This window comes from Lepus europaeus, chromosome 5 (assembly GCF_033115175.1).
Source record: "Lepus europaeus isolate LE1 chromosome 5, mLepTim1.pri, whole genome shotgun sequence".
Classification (NCBI taxonomy): Eukaryota; Metazoa; Chordata; class Mammalia; order Lagomorpha; family Leporidae; genus Lepus; species Lepus europaeus.
This window is the reverse complement of record NC_084831.1, coordinates 3,064,596-3,081,963: the sequence shown is the minus strand read 5'-3', so window position 1 is coordinate 3,081,963 and position 17,368 is coordinate 3,064,596. Positions and strand designations below refer to the sequence as shown.

At 61.3% G+C, this 17,368-nt stretch overlaps 1 protein-coding gene across 5 annotated transcripts in view; it reads left to right on the top strand.

The window, feature by feature from the left end:
* NPHP4 (nephrocystin 4) overlaps positions 1-17,368 on the top strand; it is a 120,726-nt gene that overhangs the window by 78,447 nt on the left and 24,911 nt on the right. For all 5 annotated transcript variants that reach the window (XM_062190336.1, XM_062190335.1, XM_062190334.1 and 2 more), the window contains one exon: positions 16,411-16,571. In XM_062190336.1, the coding sequence (XP_062046320.1) occupies positions 16,411-16,571 (161 nt within the window). The remainder of the gene's footprint in view (positions 1-16,410; positions 16,572-17,368) is intronic.

Below are 17,368 nucleotides of genomic sequence, written 5' to 3'. Positions count from 1 at the left end.
GCTCCAGCGCCCCCCCCCCCGACAGTGCTGGTTTGAGGCCATGTGCTCAGCTCCAGCGCCCCCCCCCCCGACAGTGCTGGTTTGAGGCCATGTGCTCAGTGCCAGTCCCCCCCCGACAGTGCTGGTTTGAAGCCATGTGCTCAGTCCCCCCCCCCGACAGTGCTGGTTTGAAGCCATGTGCTCAGTCCCCCCCCCCCAACAGTGCTGGTTTGAGGCCATGTGCTCAGTGCCAGCCCCCCCCGACAGTGCTGGTTTGAAGTCATGTTCTCAGTCCCCCCCCAACAGTGCTGGTTTGAGGCCATGTGCTCAGTCCCCCCCCCAACAGTGCTGGTTTGAGGCCATGTGCTCAGTCTCCCCCCCCCCAACAGTGCTGGTTTGAAGCCATGTGCTCAGCGCCCCCCCCCCCAACAGTGCTGGTTTGAGGCCATGTGCTCAGCTCCAGCGCCCCCCCCCCCGACAGTGCTGGTTTGAGGCCATGTGCTCAGCTCCAGCGCCCCCCCCCCCCGACAGTGCTGGTTTGAGGCCATGTGCTCAGTGCCAGTCCCCCCCCGACAGTGCTGGTTTGAAGCCATGTGCTCAGTCCCCCCCCCCGACAGTGCTGGTTTGAAGCCATGTGCTCAGTCCCCCCCCCCCAACAGTGCTGGTTTGAGGCCATGTGCTCAGTGCCAGCCCCCCCCGACAGTGCTGGTTTGAAGTCATGTGCTCAGTCCCCCCCCAACAGTGCTGGTTTGAGGCCATGTGCTCAGTCCCCCCCCCAACAGTGCTGGTTTGAGGCCATGTGCTCAGTCTCCCCCCCCCCAACAGTGCTGGTTTGAAGCCATGTGCTCAGCGCCCCCCCCCCCAACAGTGCTGGTTTGAGGCCATGTGCTCAGTCCCCCCCCGACAGTGCTGGTTTGAGGCCATGTGCTCAGTGCCAGCCCCCCCCGACAGTGCTGGTTTGAGGCCATGTGCTCAGTCCCCCCCCGACAGTGCTGGTTTGAAGCCATGTGCTCAGTCCCCCCCCCCGACAGTGCTGGTTTGAGGCCATGTGCTCAGTCCCCCCCCCGACAGTGCTGGTTTGAGGCCATGTGCTCAGTCCCCCCCCCCAACAGTGCTGGTTTGAGGCCATGTGCTCAGTCCCCCCCCCAACAGTGCTGGTTTGAGGCCATGTGCTCAGTGCCAGTCCCCCCCCCCGACAGTGCTGGTTTGAGGCCATGTGCTCAGTCCCCCCCCCAACAGTGCTGGTTTGAAGCCATGTGCTCAGTCCCCCCCCCAACAGTGCTGGTTTGAAGCCATGTGCTCAGTCCCCCCCCCCCAACAGTGCTGGTTTGAGGCCATGTGCTCAGTCCCCCCCCCCCGACAGTGCTGGTTTGAGGCCATGTGCTCAGTGCCCCCCCCCCCGACAGTGCTGGTTTGAGGCCATGTGCTCAGTGCCAGTCCCCCCCGACAGTGCTGGTTTGAGGCCATGTGCTCAGTGCCCCCCCCGCAACAGTGCTGGTTTGAGGCCATGTGCTCAGTCCCCCCCCGACAGTGCTGGTTTGAAGCCATGTGCTCAGTCCCCCCCCCGACAGTGCTGGTTTGAGGCCATGTGCTCAGTCCCCCCCCCCAACAGTGCTGGTTTGAGGCCATGTGCTCAGTCCCCCCCCCAACAGTGCTGGTTTGAGGCCATGTGCTCAGTGCCAGTCCCCCCCCCCGACAGTGCTGGTTTGAGGCCATGTGCTCAGTCCCCCCCCCAACAGTGCTGGTTTGAAGCCATGTGCTCAGTCCCCCCCCCCCAACAGTGCTGGTTTGAAGCCATGTGCTCAGTCCCCCCCCCCCCCCGACAGTGCTGGTTTGAGGCCATGTGCTCAGCTCCAGCGCCCCCCCCCCCCGACAGTGCTGGTTTGAGGCCATGTGCTCAGCTCCAGCGCCCCCCCCCCCGACAGTGCTGGTTTGAGGCCATGTGCTCAGTGCCAGTCCCCCCCCCCCCCCCCCAGACAGTGCTGGTTTGAGGCCAGTCCCGGCTCTGGGACATTTCACCTGTGAGTGTTTCTAGTGCGTGAGGGCCTCAGGAAGTGCGTGCCTTGAGAAGCTGCGTGGATCTCGGGTTCTTCGCACCGCTGTGAGCCAGGCCTTGAAGTCCCTTAATTCTCCGTGAACTTTTTGAAGCCCCTGGGGAGGTCCCTGCTGGCAGTTGAAGCCCCGACCGTGGCTGGGCCACTGCCCCCTCCGTTTTTCCCTTGGTATTCCGAGTGCGCCTCTGTCCCTGTTTCCTGTAAATTGGAGGTTGGAGCTAGGTGTGTGATCAGGTGTGCGTTCCGTTTGTACGATTTGTATAAAAGAAATTACTAGAGAGATAGAATCTCCCATTTTCTAGTTCACTGCCCAAATGTCTGCAACAGCCAGGGCTGGGCCAGGCGGAAGCTGGGAGCCAGGAGCTCGACTTGGGTGTGTTCTGTGGGTGGCTGAGCCGTCGCTCCGCCTCCCGGGGTCTGCGTTAGCGGGACGCTGGAGGCACTCGCTGGAGGCACTGGCTGGAGCCGGGTGTCAGCCCGGGCTGTGATGTGGAATGCGGGCATCGTGACTGCTGGGCCAGGTGCCCACTCCCTCGGATGTGTGGCTTTGCCTTTGTCAGGACTCACTGTGGCCGGCACGGTGTTGGCCGTCTGTGCAGCCATCTTTGGCCGTCGCCGAGGGGTCAGTTGCACCTGGACGTGTAGGACACGTTCTCGGTTGTCAGCGGGATGCTTCCCCTCGTGAGCCGCTTGTGCAGGGCTCCTCCCTTTGTTCTCTGAGTTTCCGAGCGCTGGGAGTGGATCCAAACTGCAGACGGAAACGTCTTTGGCACGTGGTCGCGTTACTGGTGGTCAGTCTTCCCTCTCTGGCCGGTGATGTCCCTCGTGAGGGACTGAGTGGACTCGGAGCTGCTGCTGTCTCGAGGTGGGAAAGCTTTTCAGAACACTGACCCTGGGTGGGCCGCGCGGTCCAGCAGAGGAAGCCGCTGCGGTGACTCCTGGATCCCGCGTCAGAGCGCCAGGCTCTTCTGACCCAGCTCTGCTGTGGCCTGGGAAGGCAGCGGAAGGCGGCCCACGTCCTTGGGCCCTGCACCCGCGTGGGAGACCAGGATGGAAGTTGCTGGCTCCTGTCTTTGGCCTGGCCCAGACGTGCTTGGTGTGGCCATCTGGGGAGTGATCCAGTGGATGGAAGATCTCTCTCTCTCTGTTGCTCTGTCTTTCAAATAAACAAACAAATAAGTAGATAAATCTTAAAGAAAAAATGCTGGAAGGAAGCAGCTTAAAAATGTTAGCATGAGACAAATGAGCAAAGCAGGCAGGTGCAGCGCTGGGGATAAAGGAGGCTGCCTCGTCGTCTCCGGGAGAATAATCCATTAGGAAATAGCCATCGTGGGCCTGCGAGCAGCCAGCCCGTAGCCTGGAGACGAGAAGGAGAGTGGTCGGGAGACGTGGAGGCGTCTGTAGTCAGAGGGCACTTGACGTGCCGCTCGGTGAGCTGATAGGCTACGCGCTCACACAGGAGGGAGTGGTTTCAAAGGTCGTCTTAGACAGTCTGTACTTTCAGCTCAGAGGCTGAAAGCTCGGAAGGTTTGAACCTTTGTGGTTTTAGATCACTGAGCCGTGTCACCCATGCCAGGGAATCCGTATCACAGCTGACTTCTGACAGCTCGAGCCCGGTGCCACCGGTCAGGAGTCAGCCGATCCTCGTCCCAGAGGCTCCAGCCTGCTGTCCTGAGATCTTAAAACATGCTTGTGGCCAGCGCTGTGGCTCACTAGGCTAATCCTCTGTCTGTGGCGCCGGCATCCCGAGTTCTAGTCCCAGTTGGGGCGCCGGTTCTGTCCCGGTTGCCCCTCTTCCAGTCCAGCTCTCTGCTGTGGCCAGGGAAGGCAGTGGAGGATGGCCCAAGTGCTTGGGCCCTGCACCCCATGGGAGACCAGGAGAAGCACCTGGCTCCTGCCTTCAGATCGGCACAGTGTGCCGGCCGTAGAGGCCATTGGGGGGTGAACCAATGGAAGGAAGACCTTTCTCTCTGTCTCTCTCTCTCACTGTCCAACTCTGCCTGTCCAAAAAAAAAAAAACACGCTTGTAATCATTCCAGGGTCGATGCAGAATCAAGATAGAAATGACTGCCTAGAACTGTGACAAAGGAATGTTGTGTGTGACAAAATGATATTGTAATTTACAAGGTGCAAGAGAACTGCGATCAGGGAAACATGTCGTCTGAATGCCTGGGCAGGAGGAGGGGATTCTTAGCTGATGATCTCGTTGTTCAGCTGCAGACGTCCTGGGGGGAAGCAGAACACATCCAGCAACGGAAAAGGAAAGCAACTGTGAAGCGAGCGTGAACGCCTAGAGCCCAGGACCAGAGTCCGTCGCGGGTCAGACGGCGCAGCTCCTGTCGTCATTTTCCGTGCTGGAGCCGCGGCGGGAGCGTGGTGCTCTTGCCTGCGCCAGCTCGTGCGGGTCGACTTTGGTGCAGGTGGACAGAGGGCTGGGTGCGGGCGGCGCGGTCACCTCCCTGCGCGCCAGGAAGCTCGTCTGGGACTCCGGCGTCCTCTGGAAAGGAGCGGTTGGGGCTGGGGCAGCCCAGGCCCACCCGCTCCCTGCCCTGCTCTAGGGAGGGTGCGGCCCGGAGGAGCTTCCTCTGCGTCATTTCCCGGGTTTGCCTTTCGCAGCTGCCCGCTCTTCACCGCTAAGTGCACAGCCCGGCGTGGCCGTCGTCCTCAGGGAGGAGGTGTCCAGCCTCGTGGGGTCCCTTCCCAGAGCAGGCCCCGCCTTCTCCCCTCCCCTGGGACTTGGCAGGCTGCTGTGGCCGCCCTCCCCAGGAGCTCTGACGTGGGCCGGGATAATGAGTGCGTTCCCAGGCTCCTCTGTCCCTCACCGAACACGCAGCTTCTGTTCTGTTCCCCTCCCAGATCGGGCCCGTTTTTCTGTCCAGTCTGGCGTCTCAGAGGTTCTGTGGCGAGCTTTAACTGTGGCCGTGGGGCGCGCAGTCAGCCGGCCACGTAGGGCTGCTTCTGCCTTGAGCACCAGCCCTTTCCTGTGACGGGTTTCCCAGAGAGAAATTAAAGTTCTTTCACGTTGAAGCCCAAAGAAATTAGACTCTAAAGTCAGATTTTCTTGTCATTATGAATTAGAATTCAAAGTCCAAACTTCTCAAGTTGAAGACCAAAAATAAAAATTAAAATAACAGAATGAGTTTTTGTATTGGTGTGGCCCGGTTGTTAGACCTGAGGCATCAAGTCAAGGTTATCCTGCAGCTCCCTCTGCGTCGCCGGCCTGGGCGTCTGACAGATGTGTAGCCGCCTTGTCACCGCCCTCGGCCCTTTGTGCTCGGCCCGGCCTGTCCCTCCCCTGCCAACCACCGATCTTAAAAAAATTTTTAATCTTTCATTTTATGTATCTTAAAACATGTACACTCACGCACATGCGCACACCCATACACATGCACACAAACACACACATGTACACACGCGTGTGCACACAGCGCGTGAGCAGAGTGCTGTGCGGTTGGAAGCAGACAGAAGGTAGCCTTTTCAGATTGGCTGCGTTCCCGTAGCAATGTGCATTTAAAGTTCCTCCCTGTCTTTTTGTGTCTCACAGCTCATTTCTTCCTGTTGCTGAAGACGTGCCGCTGCGTGATGTGCCGTGGTGCGTTTATCTCTGTATTTACCTCTGCACCAGTGGAATGGCACCGTGGCTGCTTCGGGTCCTGGGCAGTCACGGGTAAAGCTGCTGTGAACGTCTGTGTGCAGGATTTTGAGTGGACTTTGGTTTTTGGCTCACTGGGGCCAATACCAAGGAACGTCTTGCTGGCTCACGCAGTAAGGATGTGCTTGGCTTTGTGGGAAGCCCCCAGACCGCCCCGGGGCCGTGCCGTGTTGTGCTCCCGGCACCGTGAGTGAGAGTTCTTGTTGCCCTGCGTCCTTGCTGGCATTTGGCGTTGTCAGGATTTGGATCTTGGCCATACTGGTGGGCGCGTGGCGCGTGGGAACCTGATGACAGGCGTGCAGCGTCCTCCCCTTCATGCCTTGTTCATGCGGTGCCTGTTCACATAGGTGTCTCTGTGGGTTTCGGATGCAGCCCTTTGCCAGGTGTGTGTTTTGCAAATATTTTTCCTTCCTGGTCTGCGGCTTGTTGTCTTCATTCCCTGAGCAGCCTGTTTGCAGGGCGGAAGCGTTTTGTTTTGACAAGGCGCCGCCCACTGAGTGTCGAGATGTCCACGCTGTGCCTGTGTTGTGGAGACGTCCACGGCTGTGCCTGTGTTGTGGAGACGTCCACGGCCGTGCCCGTGTCGTGGAGACGTCCACGCTGTGTCCGTGTCGTGGAGACGTCCACGCTGTGTCCGTGTCGTGGAGACGTCCACGCTGTGCCCGTGTCGTGGAGACGTCCACGGCTGTGCCCGTGTTGTGGAGACGTCCACGCTGTGCCCGTGTTGTGGAGACGTCCACGCTGTGTCCGTGTTGTGGAGACGTCCACGGCTGTGCCCGTGTTGTGGAGACGTCCACGGCCGTGCCTGTGTCGTGGAGACGTCCACGCTGTGCCCGTGTTGTGGAGATGTCCACGGCCGTGCCTGTGTCGTGGAGACGTCCACGCTGTGTCCGTGTTGTGGAGACGTCCACGCTGTGCCCGTGTTGTGGAGACGTCCACGGCTGTGCCCGTGTTGTGGAGACGTCCACGGCCGTGCCCGTGTTGTGGAGACGTCCACGCTGTGTCCGTGTTGTGGAGACGTCCACGCTGTGCCCGTGTCGTGGAGACGTCCACGGCTGTGCCCGTGTTGTGGAGACGTCCACGCTGTGTCCGTGTTGTGGAGACGTCCACGCTGTGTCTGTGTCGTGTAGACGTCCACGGCCGTGCCCGTGTCGTGGAGACGTCCACGCTGTGCCCGTGTTGTGGAGACGTCCACGCTGTGCCTGTGTCGTGTAGACGTCCACGGCCGTGCCCGTGTTGTGTGTGGGGCATGAGCGTGGCCAGGCCAGGCCAGGCCCGGCCCGGGGGCTCCGCATGCGCAGCTGCTCCAGGGTGCCCCTGCCCGAGCTGCGCGGAACGAAGCCACGCGGAGCCAAGTAAGATGGCGCCCAGAGGAAGTAAGATGGGCGGAATCCAAAGTTGTTTACCACTAAAGCTAATTGGCTGCGCAACATCCGGGGAGGTAACAAAACTAGTAACAAGTGTATAGACATAGGGCTAGTCCTATAGAAATCCCCCCGTAAGGTGACTGTGTAAAGTGATTGGCTGGTCCTTAGCCCTGCCCCAATGACTCTGCAGTTTTGTGCTATAAAAGGTTCTGTTTCTCAGGAAGTAAATGAGTCCTTGCTAGACTTGGCTCCCCGCTGCGTCTGATTGTCTCCGGGACCAGGAGGCTGGGGAACGGGCGAGCGGCGCGCACTTACCTTTCCTCGGACCCAGTCCATCCTTGTACGGGTGGACTAAGACCCAACAGTTGTGGAGACGCCCACGGCGTGTCCGTGTTGTGGAGACGCCCACGGCGTGCCCGTGTCGTGGAGACGCCCATGGCGTGTCCGTGTTGTGGAGACGTCCACGCTGTGCCCGTGTTGTGGAGACGTCCACGCTGTGCCCGTGTTGTGGAGTCGTCCACGCTGTGCCCGTGTCGTGGAGACGTCCACGGCTGTGCCTGTGTTGTGGAGACGTCACGCCAGGAGCAGGACCTGGAGCTGCGGTTAAGACTCCGCTTAGGACGCCCGTCCCGCACCAGAGTTCCTGGGTTCGAGTCTTGGCTCCAACTCCCCACTCCAGCTTCCTGCTGATGTGCACCTGGGGAGCAGCAGGCGATGGCGCACAGAGTCGGGTCCCTGCCACCCACTGGGAGGCCCCGGCTGAGTTCCCGGCTCCTGGCTTTGGCCTGGTCCAAGCCCAGCTCTTGTGGGTACTTGGACAGGGAACCAACGGATGGGAGCTCTCTCTGTCTCTCTCCTCTCTCTACCTCTAAGATCAACAAAACAAATAAAAATATAAAAAGGAAAACAATGATAAATGACTTAATTTTAATGGAAAAACGATCGTTGACCAAAAGCCATGATTTCCGGGATGGAAAGGCAAGCCGTTCCCATAACCACAGTGTACACTGCACAGACAAGTAGTTTGTCTCCTTAGGTCTTAAAGATAATTCTGGGAGTTTGTGTTAATTTTTTTTTTTTTTGACAGGCAGAGTGGATAGTGAGAGAGACAGAGAGAAAGGTCTTCCTTTTGCCATTGGTTCACCCTCCAATGGCCGCCACGGCTGGCGCGCTGCGCTGATCCGAAGCCAGGAGCCAGGTGCTTCTCCTGGTCTCCCATGGGGTGCAGGGCCCAAGCACTTGGGCCATCCTCCACTGCCTTCCCGGGCCATAACAGAGAGCTGGCCTGGAAGGGGGGCAACCGGGATAGAATCCGGAGCCCTGACCGGGACTAGAACCTGGTGTGCCGGCGCTGCAAGGCGGAGGATTAGCCTGTTAAGCCACAGCGCCGGCCAGTTTGTGTTAATTTTTCCTGTGTACACCTAGGTCTAGAATCACCTGGAATGCATTTCTGTCTCTGTGAGCTGGGCAGAGGCTCCTGATCTCTGTTGCGAGCCCCGGCCCACGCCCACCAGCCCCCGAGTCGGCTCCCTGGGTGCAGTGGCGTCCTCAAGTCCAGGTGGTGCTGCAGGGACTCGGCTGTCCGTGTGGGTGAGGCTCGAGCCTGTCCGGGTCGGGCCTTGTCCGGAGGCAGAGCTGCTCCCAGGAGGCAGCATCTGAGCCGCTGCTGTCTCGGCAGAGCCCTTGCAGGCTCGCGCGGAAGCCCTGCCTCCCTGGCGCAGCAGGAGAGAAACTACAGCGGTCAGAACTGAGGCTCTGGAGTCCACGGCCTGGGGGGCTGGGCGGCCGTGCCCTGGGGGGCTGGGGCAGCTGTGGCCTGTGGGGCGGGGCAGCCATGTGCCCTGTGGGCTGGGGCAGCTGTGCCCTGTGGGCTGGGGCAGCCGTGTGCCCTGTGGGCTGGGGCAGCCGTGTGCCCTGGGGGCTGGGGCAGCTGTGTGCCCTGTGGGCTGGGGCAGCCATGCCCTGGGGGCTGGGGCAGCCGTGTGCCCTGTGGGCTGGGGCAGCCGTGTGCCCTGGGGGCTGGGGCAGCCGTGTGCCCTGGGGGCTGGGGCAGCCGTGTGCCCTGGGGGCTGGGGCAGCTGTGCCCTGTGGGCTGGGGCAGCCGTGTGTCCTGTGGGCTGGGGCAGCCGTGTGTCCTGTGGGGCTGGGCAGCCGTGTGTCCTGTGGGCTGGGCAGCCGTGTGCCCTGTGGGCTGGGGCAGCCGTGTGCCCTGGGGGCTGGGCAGCCGTGTGCCCTGTGGGGCTGGGGCAGCCGTGTGCCCTGGGGGCTGGGGCAGCCGTGTGCCCTCTGGGCTGGCTCCCAGTACATGTGGTGGTTGGGGTTCTGAGCAGCATGTCTTCCTGTCATCTGGTTTTTTCCAGGAGTGGTGGTTTGGTGCTTGCTCTGGTCCCCGTCCTCTACGTCTTTCCTTTTTACAGTGTTTGCTTCTGGCCTGGGCTTGTGTTTCTGTCTTGTCCCTCTTGGGTCTTGTCTAGCACGATCTTCCTTAGAGTGCAGTCGCTGAGTCCTGGGTCAGCCGGGGCACTGACCCGAGGAGCACTGCCTGCCTGCCCGCCGGGCCCACGCAGCCGGGATCCAGCTCCACAGTGCCGTGCAGTCCTGCCTGGCCTGGCTCCTCCTGAGTGGACCCCAGTCCCTCGTGTCGCCAGCTGCGGGCTTCGTGCTGGCGTGTGGTGGGATGCTGGCTTTAGTTACCCGCCCCCCCCCCCCCCCCGTTGTTGGCGCCGCGGCTGCAGGCCTGGTCCCCTGCACCGCTCCACTTGCCGCAGGCATCTCGAGGCTAACAATGCAGAATGTTCATGGGGTAGGAAGTGAAGATAAGTTTATTTGGTGCAAAACATTGAAATCCCTTTCTACTAGGAGTCTTCACCAAGTTCACCAAAGGTGCATGCGGTGGGGGAGCTGTGCACGAGTTTCAGATTCTTTGGGACCCAAATGAACACCTGTTAGCTCTGTGTTCTGTGGACCTCACACAGGCACACAGCACATGTAGGACGGCAGCCAGGCCCACGGTGAAGTCGCCGTGCTTCCCCGCGCGCCTTTCTGGTCTGGCGCTCGACTCCGTCCAGGTTCCTGCGGTGTGGCCTTGATGACCTGTTTCATCCAGAACCGTCTCCCGCTGTCTTTCTCCAGACGCTGGCTGCTTGAGGAAGCCGAGCGAGTCGTCTGTGGAGCGTCCCATGTGCCGTGTCTGTGGCCGGTTCCTGGGTTGTGCTCGCCTTGTTGCTTCAGCCCCGGTAGTGGTTACCTGTGGGGGTCACGGCTGGAGGGTACACACGTGTGGACGGGGCTGTGTGTGTGGATGGGGCCCTCGGGCAGCACACGCCTCAGACCGTCTCTCCGTGTTTCCTGAGCAGAGTTTTTCCCTTGGCGCTGAAGGAGACTTTTGGGGGCCATGCAGACCCTTGTCCCCAACAGCTTGTTCCCCGCGAGCTCCTGTAGTAACTGTTGTGTCCATCGGAACTTCACTGGGTAGCTTTTCTCTCCGTCTTGTTGGGTCTCCCGGCATCTGCTGCCATCCTGTGAAAGGGTTTTCCCTTGTTGACCGGGGATGACCCTGTGCACGCCCCCGCGGGAGACAGGCAGGTGCAGAACACCTTCCTGCTGTCGGCAAAAGGTGGTGAGAAGGTGGTGTGGTTGTGGTTCCCTCCTGTGCTGGCTGCCGAGGCTGTAGCTGTCAGGTTTCTGTGTGTGTGTGTTTTGGGTATCGTTGTCATCTCTTGGGTTTCTATTTATGCTTTTATTTAAAGATTTATTTTATTTGAAAGTCAGAGTTACAGAGAGAGGTAGAGACAGAGAGAGGTCTTCCATCTGCTGATTCACTCCCTAGAAGGCCACAACGGCCAGAGCTGCACCGATCTGAAACCAGGAGCCAGGAGATTGTCCCAGGTCTCCCACGTGGGTGCAGGGGCCCAAGGATTTGGGCCATCTTCTACTGCTTTCCCAGGCCATAGCTGAGAGCTGGAAGGGAAGAGGAGCAGTTGGGACTGGAACCGGTGCCCATATGGGATGCCGGCACTGCAGGCCAGGGCTTTAACCTGCTGTGCCACAGCGCCGGCCCCTATTGATGCTTTGTGTTATTATACATTATTACTATTTAAAGCCTGTTTAAATTAGTTTTTTATTTATTTGAAAGAGAGGGACACAGAGACGGACAGACAGACCTTCCATCCCCTGGTTCACTTCTCAAATATCTGCAAGCATTGGGACTGAAGCCAGGAGACCGGAGCTCAGTCTAGATCTCCCGCGCAGGTGACAGGACCCACGTGCCGGAGCTCAGTCTAGATCTCCCGCGCGGGTGGCAGGACCCAGGTGCCGGAGCCCAGTCTAGGTCTCCCGCGCGGGTGGCAGGACCCAGGTGCCGGAGCTCAGTCTAGATCGCCCGCGCGGTTGGCAGGACCCAGGTGCCGAGCTCAGTCTAGATCTCCCGCGCGGGCGGCAGGACCCAGGTGCCGGAGCCCAGTCTAGGTCTCCCGCGCGGGTGACAGGACCCAGGTGCCGAGCTCAGTCTAGGTCTCCCGCGCGGGTGGCAGGACCCAGGTGCCGGAGCTCAGTCTAGATCTCCCGCGCGGGCGGCAGGACCCACGTGCCGGAGCTCAGTCTAGGTCTCCCGCGTGGGCGGCAGGACCCAGGTGCCGGAGCTCAGTCTAGATCTCCCGCGTGGGTGGCAGGACCCAGGTGCCGGAGCTCAGTCCAGATCTCCCGCGCGGGCGGCAGGACCCACGTGCCGGAGCTCAGTCTAGGTCTCCCGCGCGGGTGGCAGGACCCACGTGCCGGAGCCCAGTCTAGGTCTCCCGCGCAGGCGGCAGGACCCAGGTGCCGGAGCTCAGTCTAGGTCTCCCGCATGGGTGGCAGGACCCAGGTGCCGGAGCTCAGTCTAGGTCTCCCGCGCGGGTGGCAGGACCCACGTGCCGGAGCTCAGTCTAGGTCTCCCGCGCGGGCGGCAGGATCCAGGTGCCGGAGCTCAGTCTAGATCTCCCGCGCGGGCGGCAGGACCCAGGTGCCGGAGCTCAGTCTAGGTCTCCCGCGCGGGTGGCAGGACCCACGTGCCGGAGCTCAGTCTAGATCTCCCGCACGGGCGGCAGGACCCAGGTGCCGGAGCTCAGTCTAGATCTCCCGCGCAGGCGGCAGGACCCACGTGCCGGAGCTCAGTCTAGATCTCCCGCGCGGGCGACAGGACCCACGTGCCGGAGCTCAGTCTAGGTCTCCCGCGCGGGTGGCAGGACCCACGTGCCGGAGCTCAGTCTAGGTCTCCCGCGTGGGCGGCAGGACCCAGGTGCCGGAGCTCAGTCTAGATCTCCCGCGCGGGTGGCAGGACCCAGGTGCCGGAGCTCATTCTAGGTCTCCCGCGCGGGCGGCAGGACCCAGGTGCCGGAGCTCAGTCTAGGTCTCCCGCGCGGGCGGCAGGACCCAGGTGCCGGAGCTCAGTCTAGATCTCCCGCACGGGTGGCAGGACCCAGGTGTCGGTGCTCAGTCTAGATCTCCCGCGCGGGTGACAGGACCCAGGTGCCTGAGCCGTCCATTGCTGTCTCCTAAGACGTGCGTTCATGGGACACTGGAATCAGAAGTGGGGCGGGGCTTGAATCCAGGCGCTCTGTCGTGGGAGGTGGGTGTCCACGTGGGGTCTTAGCTGTCCTGCCAGATCCCACTCCTGTGTTTGGTGCACACGTCTTCGCTCGTCTGGCCAGGGGAGCCCTTGGGAGCCTCTGGGACGTCCCGGCGTCCCAGCTCGTCCTGTGCTTCCCCTGCCTCGGGCTGGGTCTGGCCGTTTCTCTGAGGAGGTGGTGCCCCCGAGAGTTGGTGCTTCCTGCAGGCCAGGCCTGGGTGCCTTCTTCCTGGGTCTCTTTCTAGCGTGGATTTAGAGTTTTCATTAGTTTCTTATTTTTCTGTGCCGGTCCCGTGTTTTCTTTGGACTTGCAGGCTCCGTGCTTGCGTTCAGGGTTCTGACGGACCTGGAGCCGACGTTGCCGCGTGGTGGGAGCTGTGGAACCCACTGCCGTCTGCTGACAACCCCGCCTCTCCCGGGTGACTCGAGACACCCGCTAGCGTCTACCACCTCTTAAAAAGAAATACTTGTGGACTTTCCGTTTTGTTCCATCAGACCAACTGTCGGGTCTTAACGGATGGACGGTAAATATTTTAGGCTTCTGGGTCATGTATGACCTCTGTTGACGACTCCTCCTCCTCCTCCTCCAACAAATACCATGCAGACCGTTCCTGGCTCACACAGGGTGTGGCCTGGGGCTCAGCGTCGCACCTGTCATCCACGGTGTTCCTGCTGTGTCAGGTGTCAGCCTGGCTGGCATTCCCACGTGGTTAGTTTTCTGTGGCAGGAGGGTGTTGGCTTCTTAGAGTTCTGTTAAACTTACAGATTGAGGGGCTGGTCCTGTGGGGTAGTAGGCTAGGCCTCCACCTTCAGCACCAGCACCCGATATGGGCGACGGTTCAAGTCCCGGCTGCTCCACTTCTGACCCAGCTCTCTGCTGTGGCCTGGGAAAGCAGTGGACGATGGCCCAAGTCCTTGGGCCCCTGCACCACGTGGGAGACCTGGAAGAAGCTCCTGGCTCCTGGCTTTGGTCTGGCCCAGCTCCAGCTGTTGGGGCCATCTGGGGAGCGACCCAGCGGCTGGAAGACGTCTCTGCCTCCCGCTCTGTAACTCCGCCTTCAGTCCTTCGGTTGCTCATTTGTGTTTCGCTGACTCAGATGAGTGCTGTCTCCGTCATTGCTGCTTTCTGCTCGCCCTTGGACGGAGCTATTTGTACGTTGTGAATTTGATTTTTTAATAAAAGGTTTACAGTGATTTCTAGTTTACTGCATTGGGATCAGAGAATATCACTTGTCTTATTTCCACTTCATGGAGTCTGTTTAGGTTTTCTTTGTGGCCCAGTAAATGGCCAGTTCTTGTTACTGGTCTGAGGGCACGTGAGAGGTGCACTCTGTGTCATGGAGCTCAGGGTTAGGTGTGTCTGCCTGTGTGGCCTCCCAGCCGCAGCCCAGGGTCCAGGTTAGGTGTGTCCACCCACAGCCCAGGGTCCAGGTTAGGTGTGTCCCCCCGTGCGTGGCCTCCCAGACCTCAGCCCAGCTTCTGGAGCCTGCATGTCTGTTGCTCCCTGGCGCTGCCTTCGGGAGCAGAGTGGTTCATCCGTCGTCGTCTGTGGACGTCTGGCATCTGCACATATCTCAGCTGTTTGGTGCCCATCTGCCCACGGCTGCTGCGCGTCCTTCGTGAGCTGTGGGTGTGGGGACCACAGTTGCTGTCGTCCGAGGACACGGTGGGCGCCTGCACGGAGCAGACGGTGTGGGATCCTGAGAGGTGGGGGTTGAGGAGGGGGTGCAAGAGGTCGCCCGCCTGCGGAAAGAGCATCTCCCCCCTCCCAGCTTGGAGCTGGAGTGGGCCGGGTCGGGAGGCAGTCGGGGTTCCAGCCGGGAATGAAGTTTGTGAAGGCGGAAGGTGCCACTGCCCCCAGGCTCCATGCTGAGTTCAGTTGGTGGACGGCGCCGTCTCGGTCTTCTGAGCGGGGCAGAGGCGCTGCTGGACGATGTAGACGTGGGGAGCCCGGGCTCCAGGGTGGCTACTGAGGAGCCGTTGGTCTCAGCCGGACCGGGAGTGCAGAGGTCTGTGCCTGCAGTGGGAGGAGTCGAGGGCCGGACTGTGCCGGAGCAGGGGCCAGGCGTGGGCGCTCGGGGTACCCTTGGCTGTGGGTTCAGCATGGGTCTCCCCACCGAGCCCGAGCCCCTGAGTGCTGTACGGGCAGGGCCCCTGTCTGTCCCATTCTCCCACGTCGCCCTGTGCAGGGTGCTGGGAGGTGCTGGGAGGGGCTGAGGGTGGCCACAGTGAGTGGTCTGTAGCAGAGGAGTGGTGAGGCGGGGGTGCAGAGAGCAACTGGAGGGACGGCCACTGTGCAGGCACGGCCGCACCACTCCACGTCCTCAGAGCTGGCCATGGCGGGAGCTGTGGGTAGCGTGCTGTGGCCCCCACTGATGCTGTGCTGGGGATGTGCCCGCCATCACAGCCACACGTCGGTGTGCTGTGGCCCCCGCTGATGCTGGGCTGGGGGTGTGCCCGCCATCACGGCCACGTGTCGGTGTGCTGTGGCCCCCGCTGATGCTGGGCTGGGGGTGTGCCCGCCATCACGGCCACACGTCGGTGTGCTGTGGCCCCTGCTGCTGCTGGGCTGGGGGTGTGCCCGCCATCACGGCCACATGTCAGTGTGCCGTGGCCCCCGCTGCTGCCGTGCTGGGGGTGTGCCCGCCATCACGGCCCGTGTGTCGCCAGCTCGGCCGTGCTCTTCGTCCCTGTCCCTCACTTGCCTCTGCACCTGTGCGCTGTTGTTTGAAGCTCTGTTCATTCCCCTGGAGCCCCTGCTGGGGCCCTGCACTCCGCACCCCAGGAGCCCAACGTCTCAGGCTGTGTCCCTGTCCCGGCCCACCGTGCTCACTGCTCCACTGAGAGCCCTGGCCCTGGCCTTGGTCCTGAGGAGAGCAGACAGGATGTGGGTCTGGGCCAGCCAGGGACTGGGCTGGCTGGATGGGGTGGAGCGGACCTGTGGCCGAAGCCTGCCTGGAGCCCAGCCCAGCGTGGGGCCGTGTGCACAGCTGCCCCTGGCCCGGAGTTCAGGGCTGCGTGACCACTGCTGCTGTTACTGACGGACGAGGGGAAATGTTGGAGTGTGCTTCCCCACCTTCTGCTCCCTGCGTGTTCTCTGATGGCCGTTTCGGTGGCATTTTTCTGATTTAGGATGAATGGTAATGCCTCCTGAGAAGAGGAGGCTGGGGCTGGGGTCCAGCTCCCCTCCGCCGAGTGGGCTCCGGGGAGAGGACTGGCCACACCCCTGGAGATGACACTGCCCCACGCCAGGGCAGGTGGGGGGTCTGGTGTGGTCTCAGCCCCTTGTCAGGTTGAGTGCTTCCTGTGTGTGTGTGTGTGTGTGTGTGAGAGAGAGAGAGAGAGAGACAGAGAGAGAGACAGAGAGAGACAGGGAGGGAGGGAGGGAAGGAGGGGGGCGTCACGCTGTTGACAGCAGCAGTAGACTACGTTCCCCCTAAATTCTGTGTCCAGAATATTAAAGTCCCCAGAGAGGCTCCTCAGGCCTTGTTGCCATCCATCATGCACTGTTTTACAAGGACTTGGTGAGAGCCATAAATCTCATTCTGGGAGGAGCTTATTGTACACGTGGGGAGAGATGTGGTCCTGTAGACACGACTCTTCGTTTTGTTAATGTGGATGTTTTTGATTAATGTGTTTATTAACAGTGGCCGTGACGGAAGCAGGAATTAGTAATCATGACCAGAGCAGGAATCTCTACAAAGTCTAAAGATGACAAATGACTCCAATTACTCTGGAACTCGCTTCTTGCAGGGGCGCCCGGCTTCCAGCTGAAGTACACGGTGGACCCCGAGTTCCTGAAGCCCGGGGAGCAGCGCTGGTTTGTCCACTACCTGGCCGCGCAGGTCCTGCAGCTGGACGTCTGGGACGGGGACTCCTTGCTCCTGCTCGGGTCCGTGGGCGTCCCGATGAAGGTAGGGGCTCCCTGCGGGACGCAAGGGCCGTGGCCCCCCAGCCGCCCCGGACTGGGGCTCGGCTTCTGCCTCGCTATCTAGAACCGGAGCCACGGTCTCTGCTTCCCATCAGTCCAGGTTCTGCTGCGCGAGCTGTCTGCCCCGTGTCCGCACAGCTCACACTGGTTGTCAGGGTCTCCTGCAAACAGACCCCGTGGGGATGCTGCTGCGGCCGCTCCAGGGTGCTGGCGGGAGTTCCCTGGGGCAGGTGCCAGGCCTGCCTCACCCCTCAGGGCCCCGCAGAGGCTGGGCTATGCAGTGGAGTTGGGTGAATTGGGCTTTTCTGGTTCTGGCTGGGCTCAGCCCACTCTGAGCGTGCCTGTCGCTAACCCCAGGCCCCGCTACTCTCCATATTCCCTGGGCTTGCTCCCCAGGCCATCCCTGCCACACGATGGGGACCCTAGAGGGGCGATGGAGAGCTGTGTCCTGAGAATCTTCCCGCCAGCCGCTGGGAGGCGGTGTGGAGGAGGGGCACTGTCGTCAGCTCCCGAGTCTTAAAGTCTCCACTTTTCCTGCTCCCGCGGAGCCGCTCGCCCTGGATTCCAGCTGCAGCCACAGCCCTCCGGGAGCGGCCCGCTGGCTCCTCTGCGCCTCCCCTGCTGTGTGCTCTGTGTGCAGGGGGAGATCGCTAACCTGCCCCCCCCACCGCCGAGAGTGTGCCTGTGCTCCCCCCCAAGAATGTGCCTGTGCCCCCCAAAGTGTGCCTGTGCACCACCCAAAGTGTGCCTGTGCCCCCCCAGAGTGTGCCTGTGCGCCCC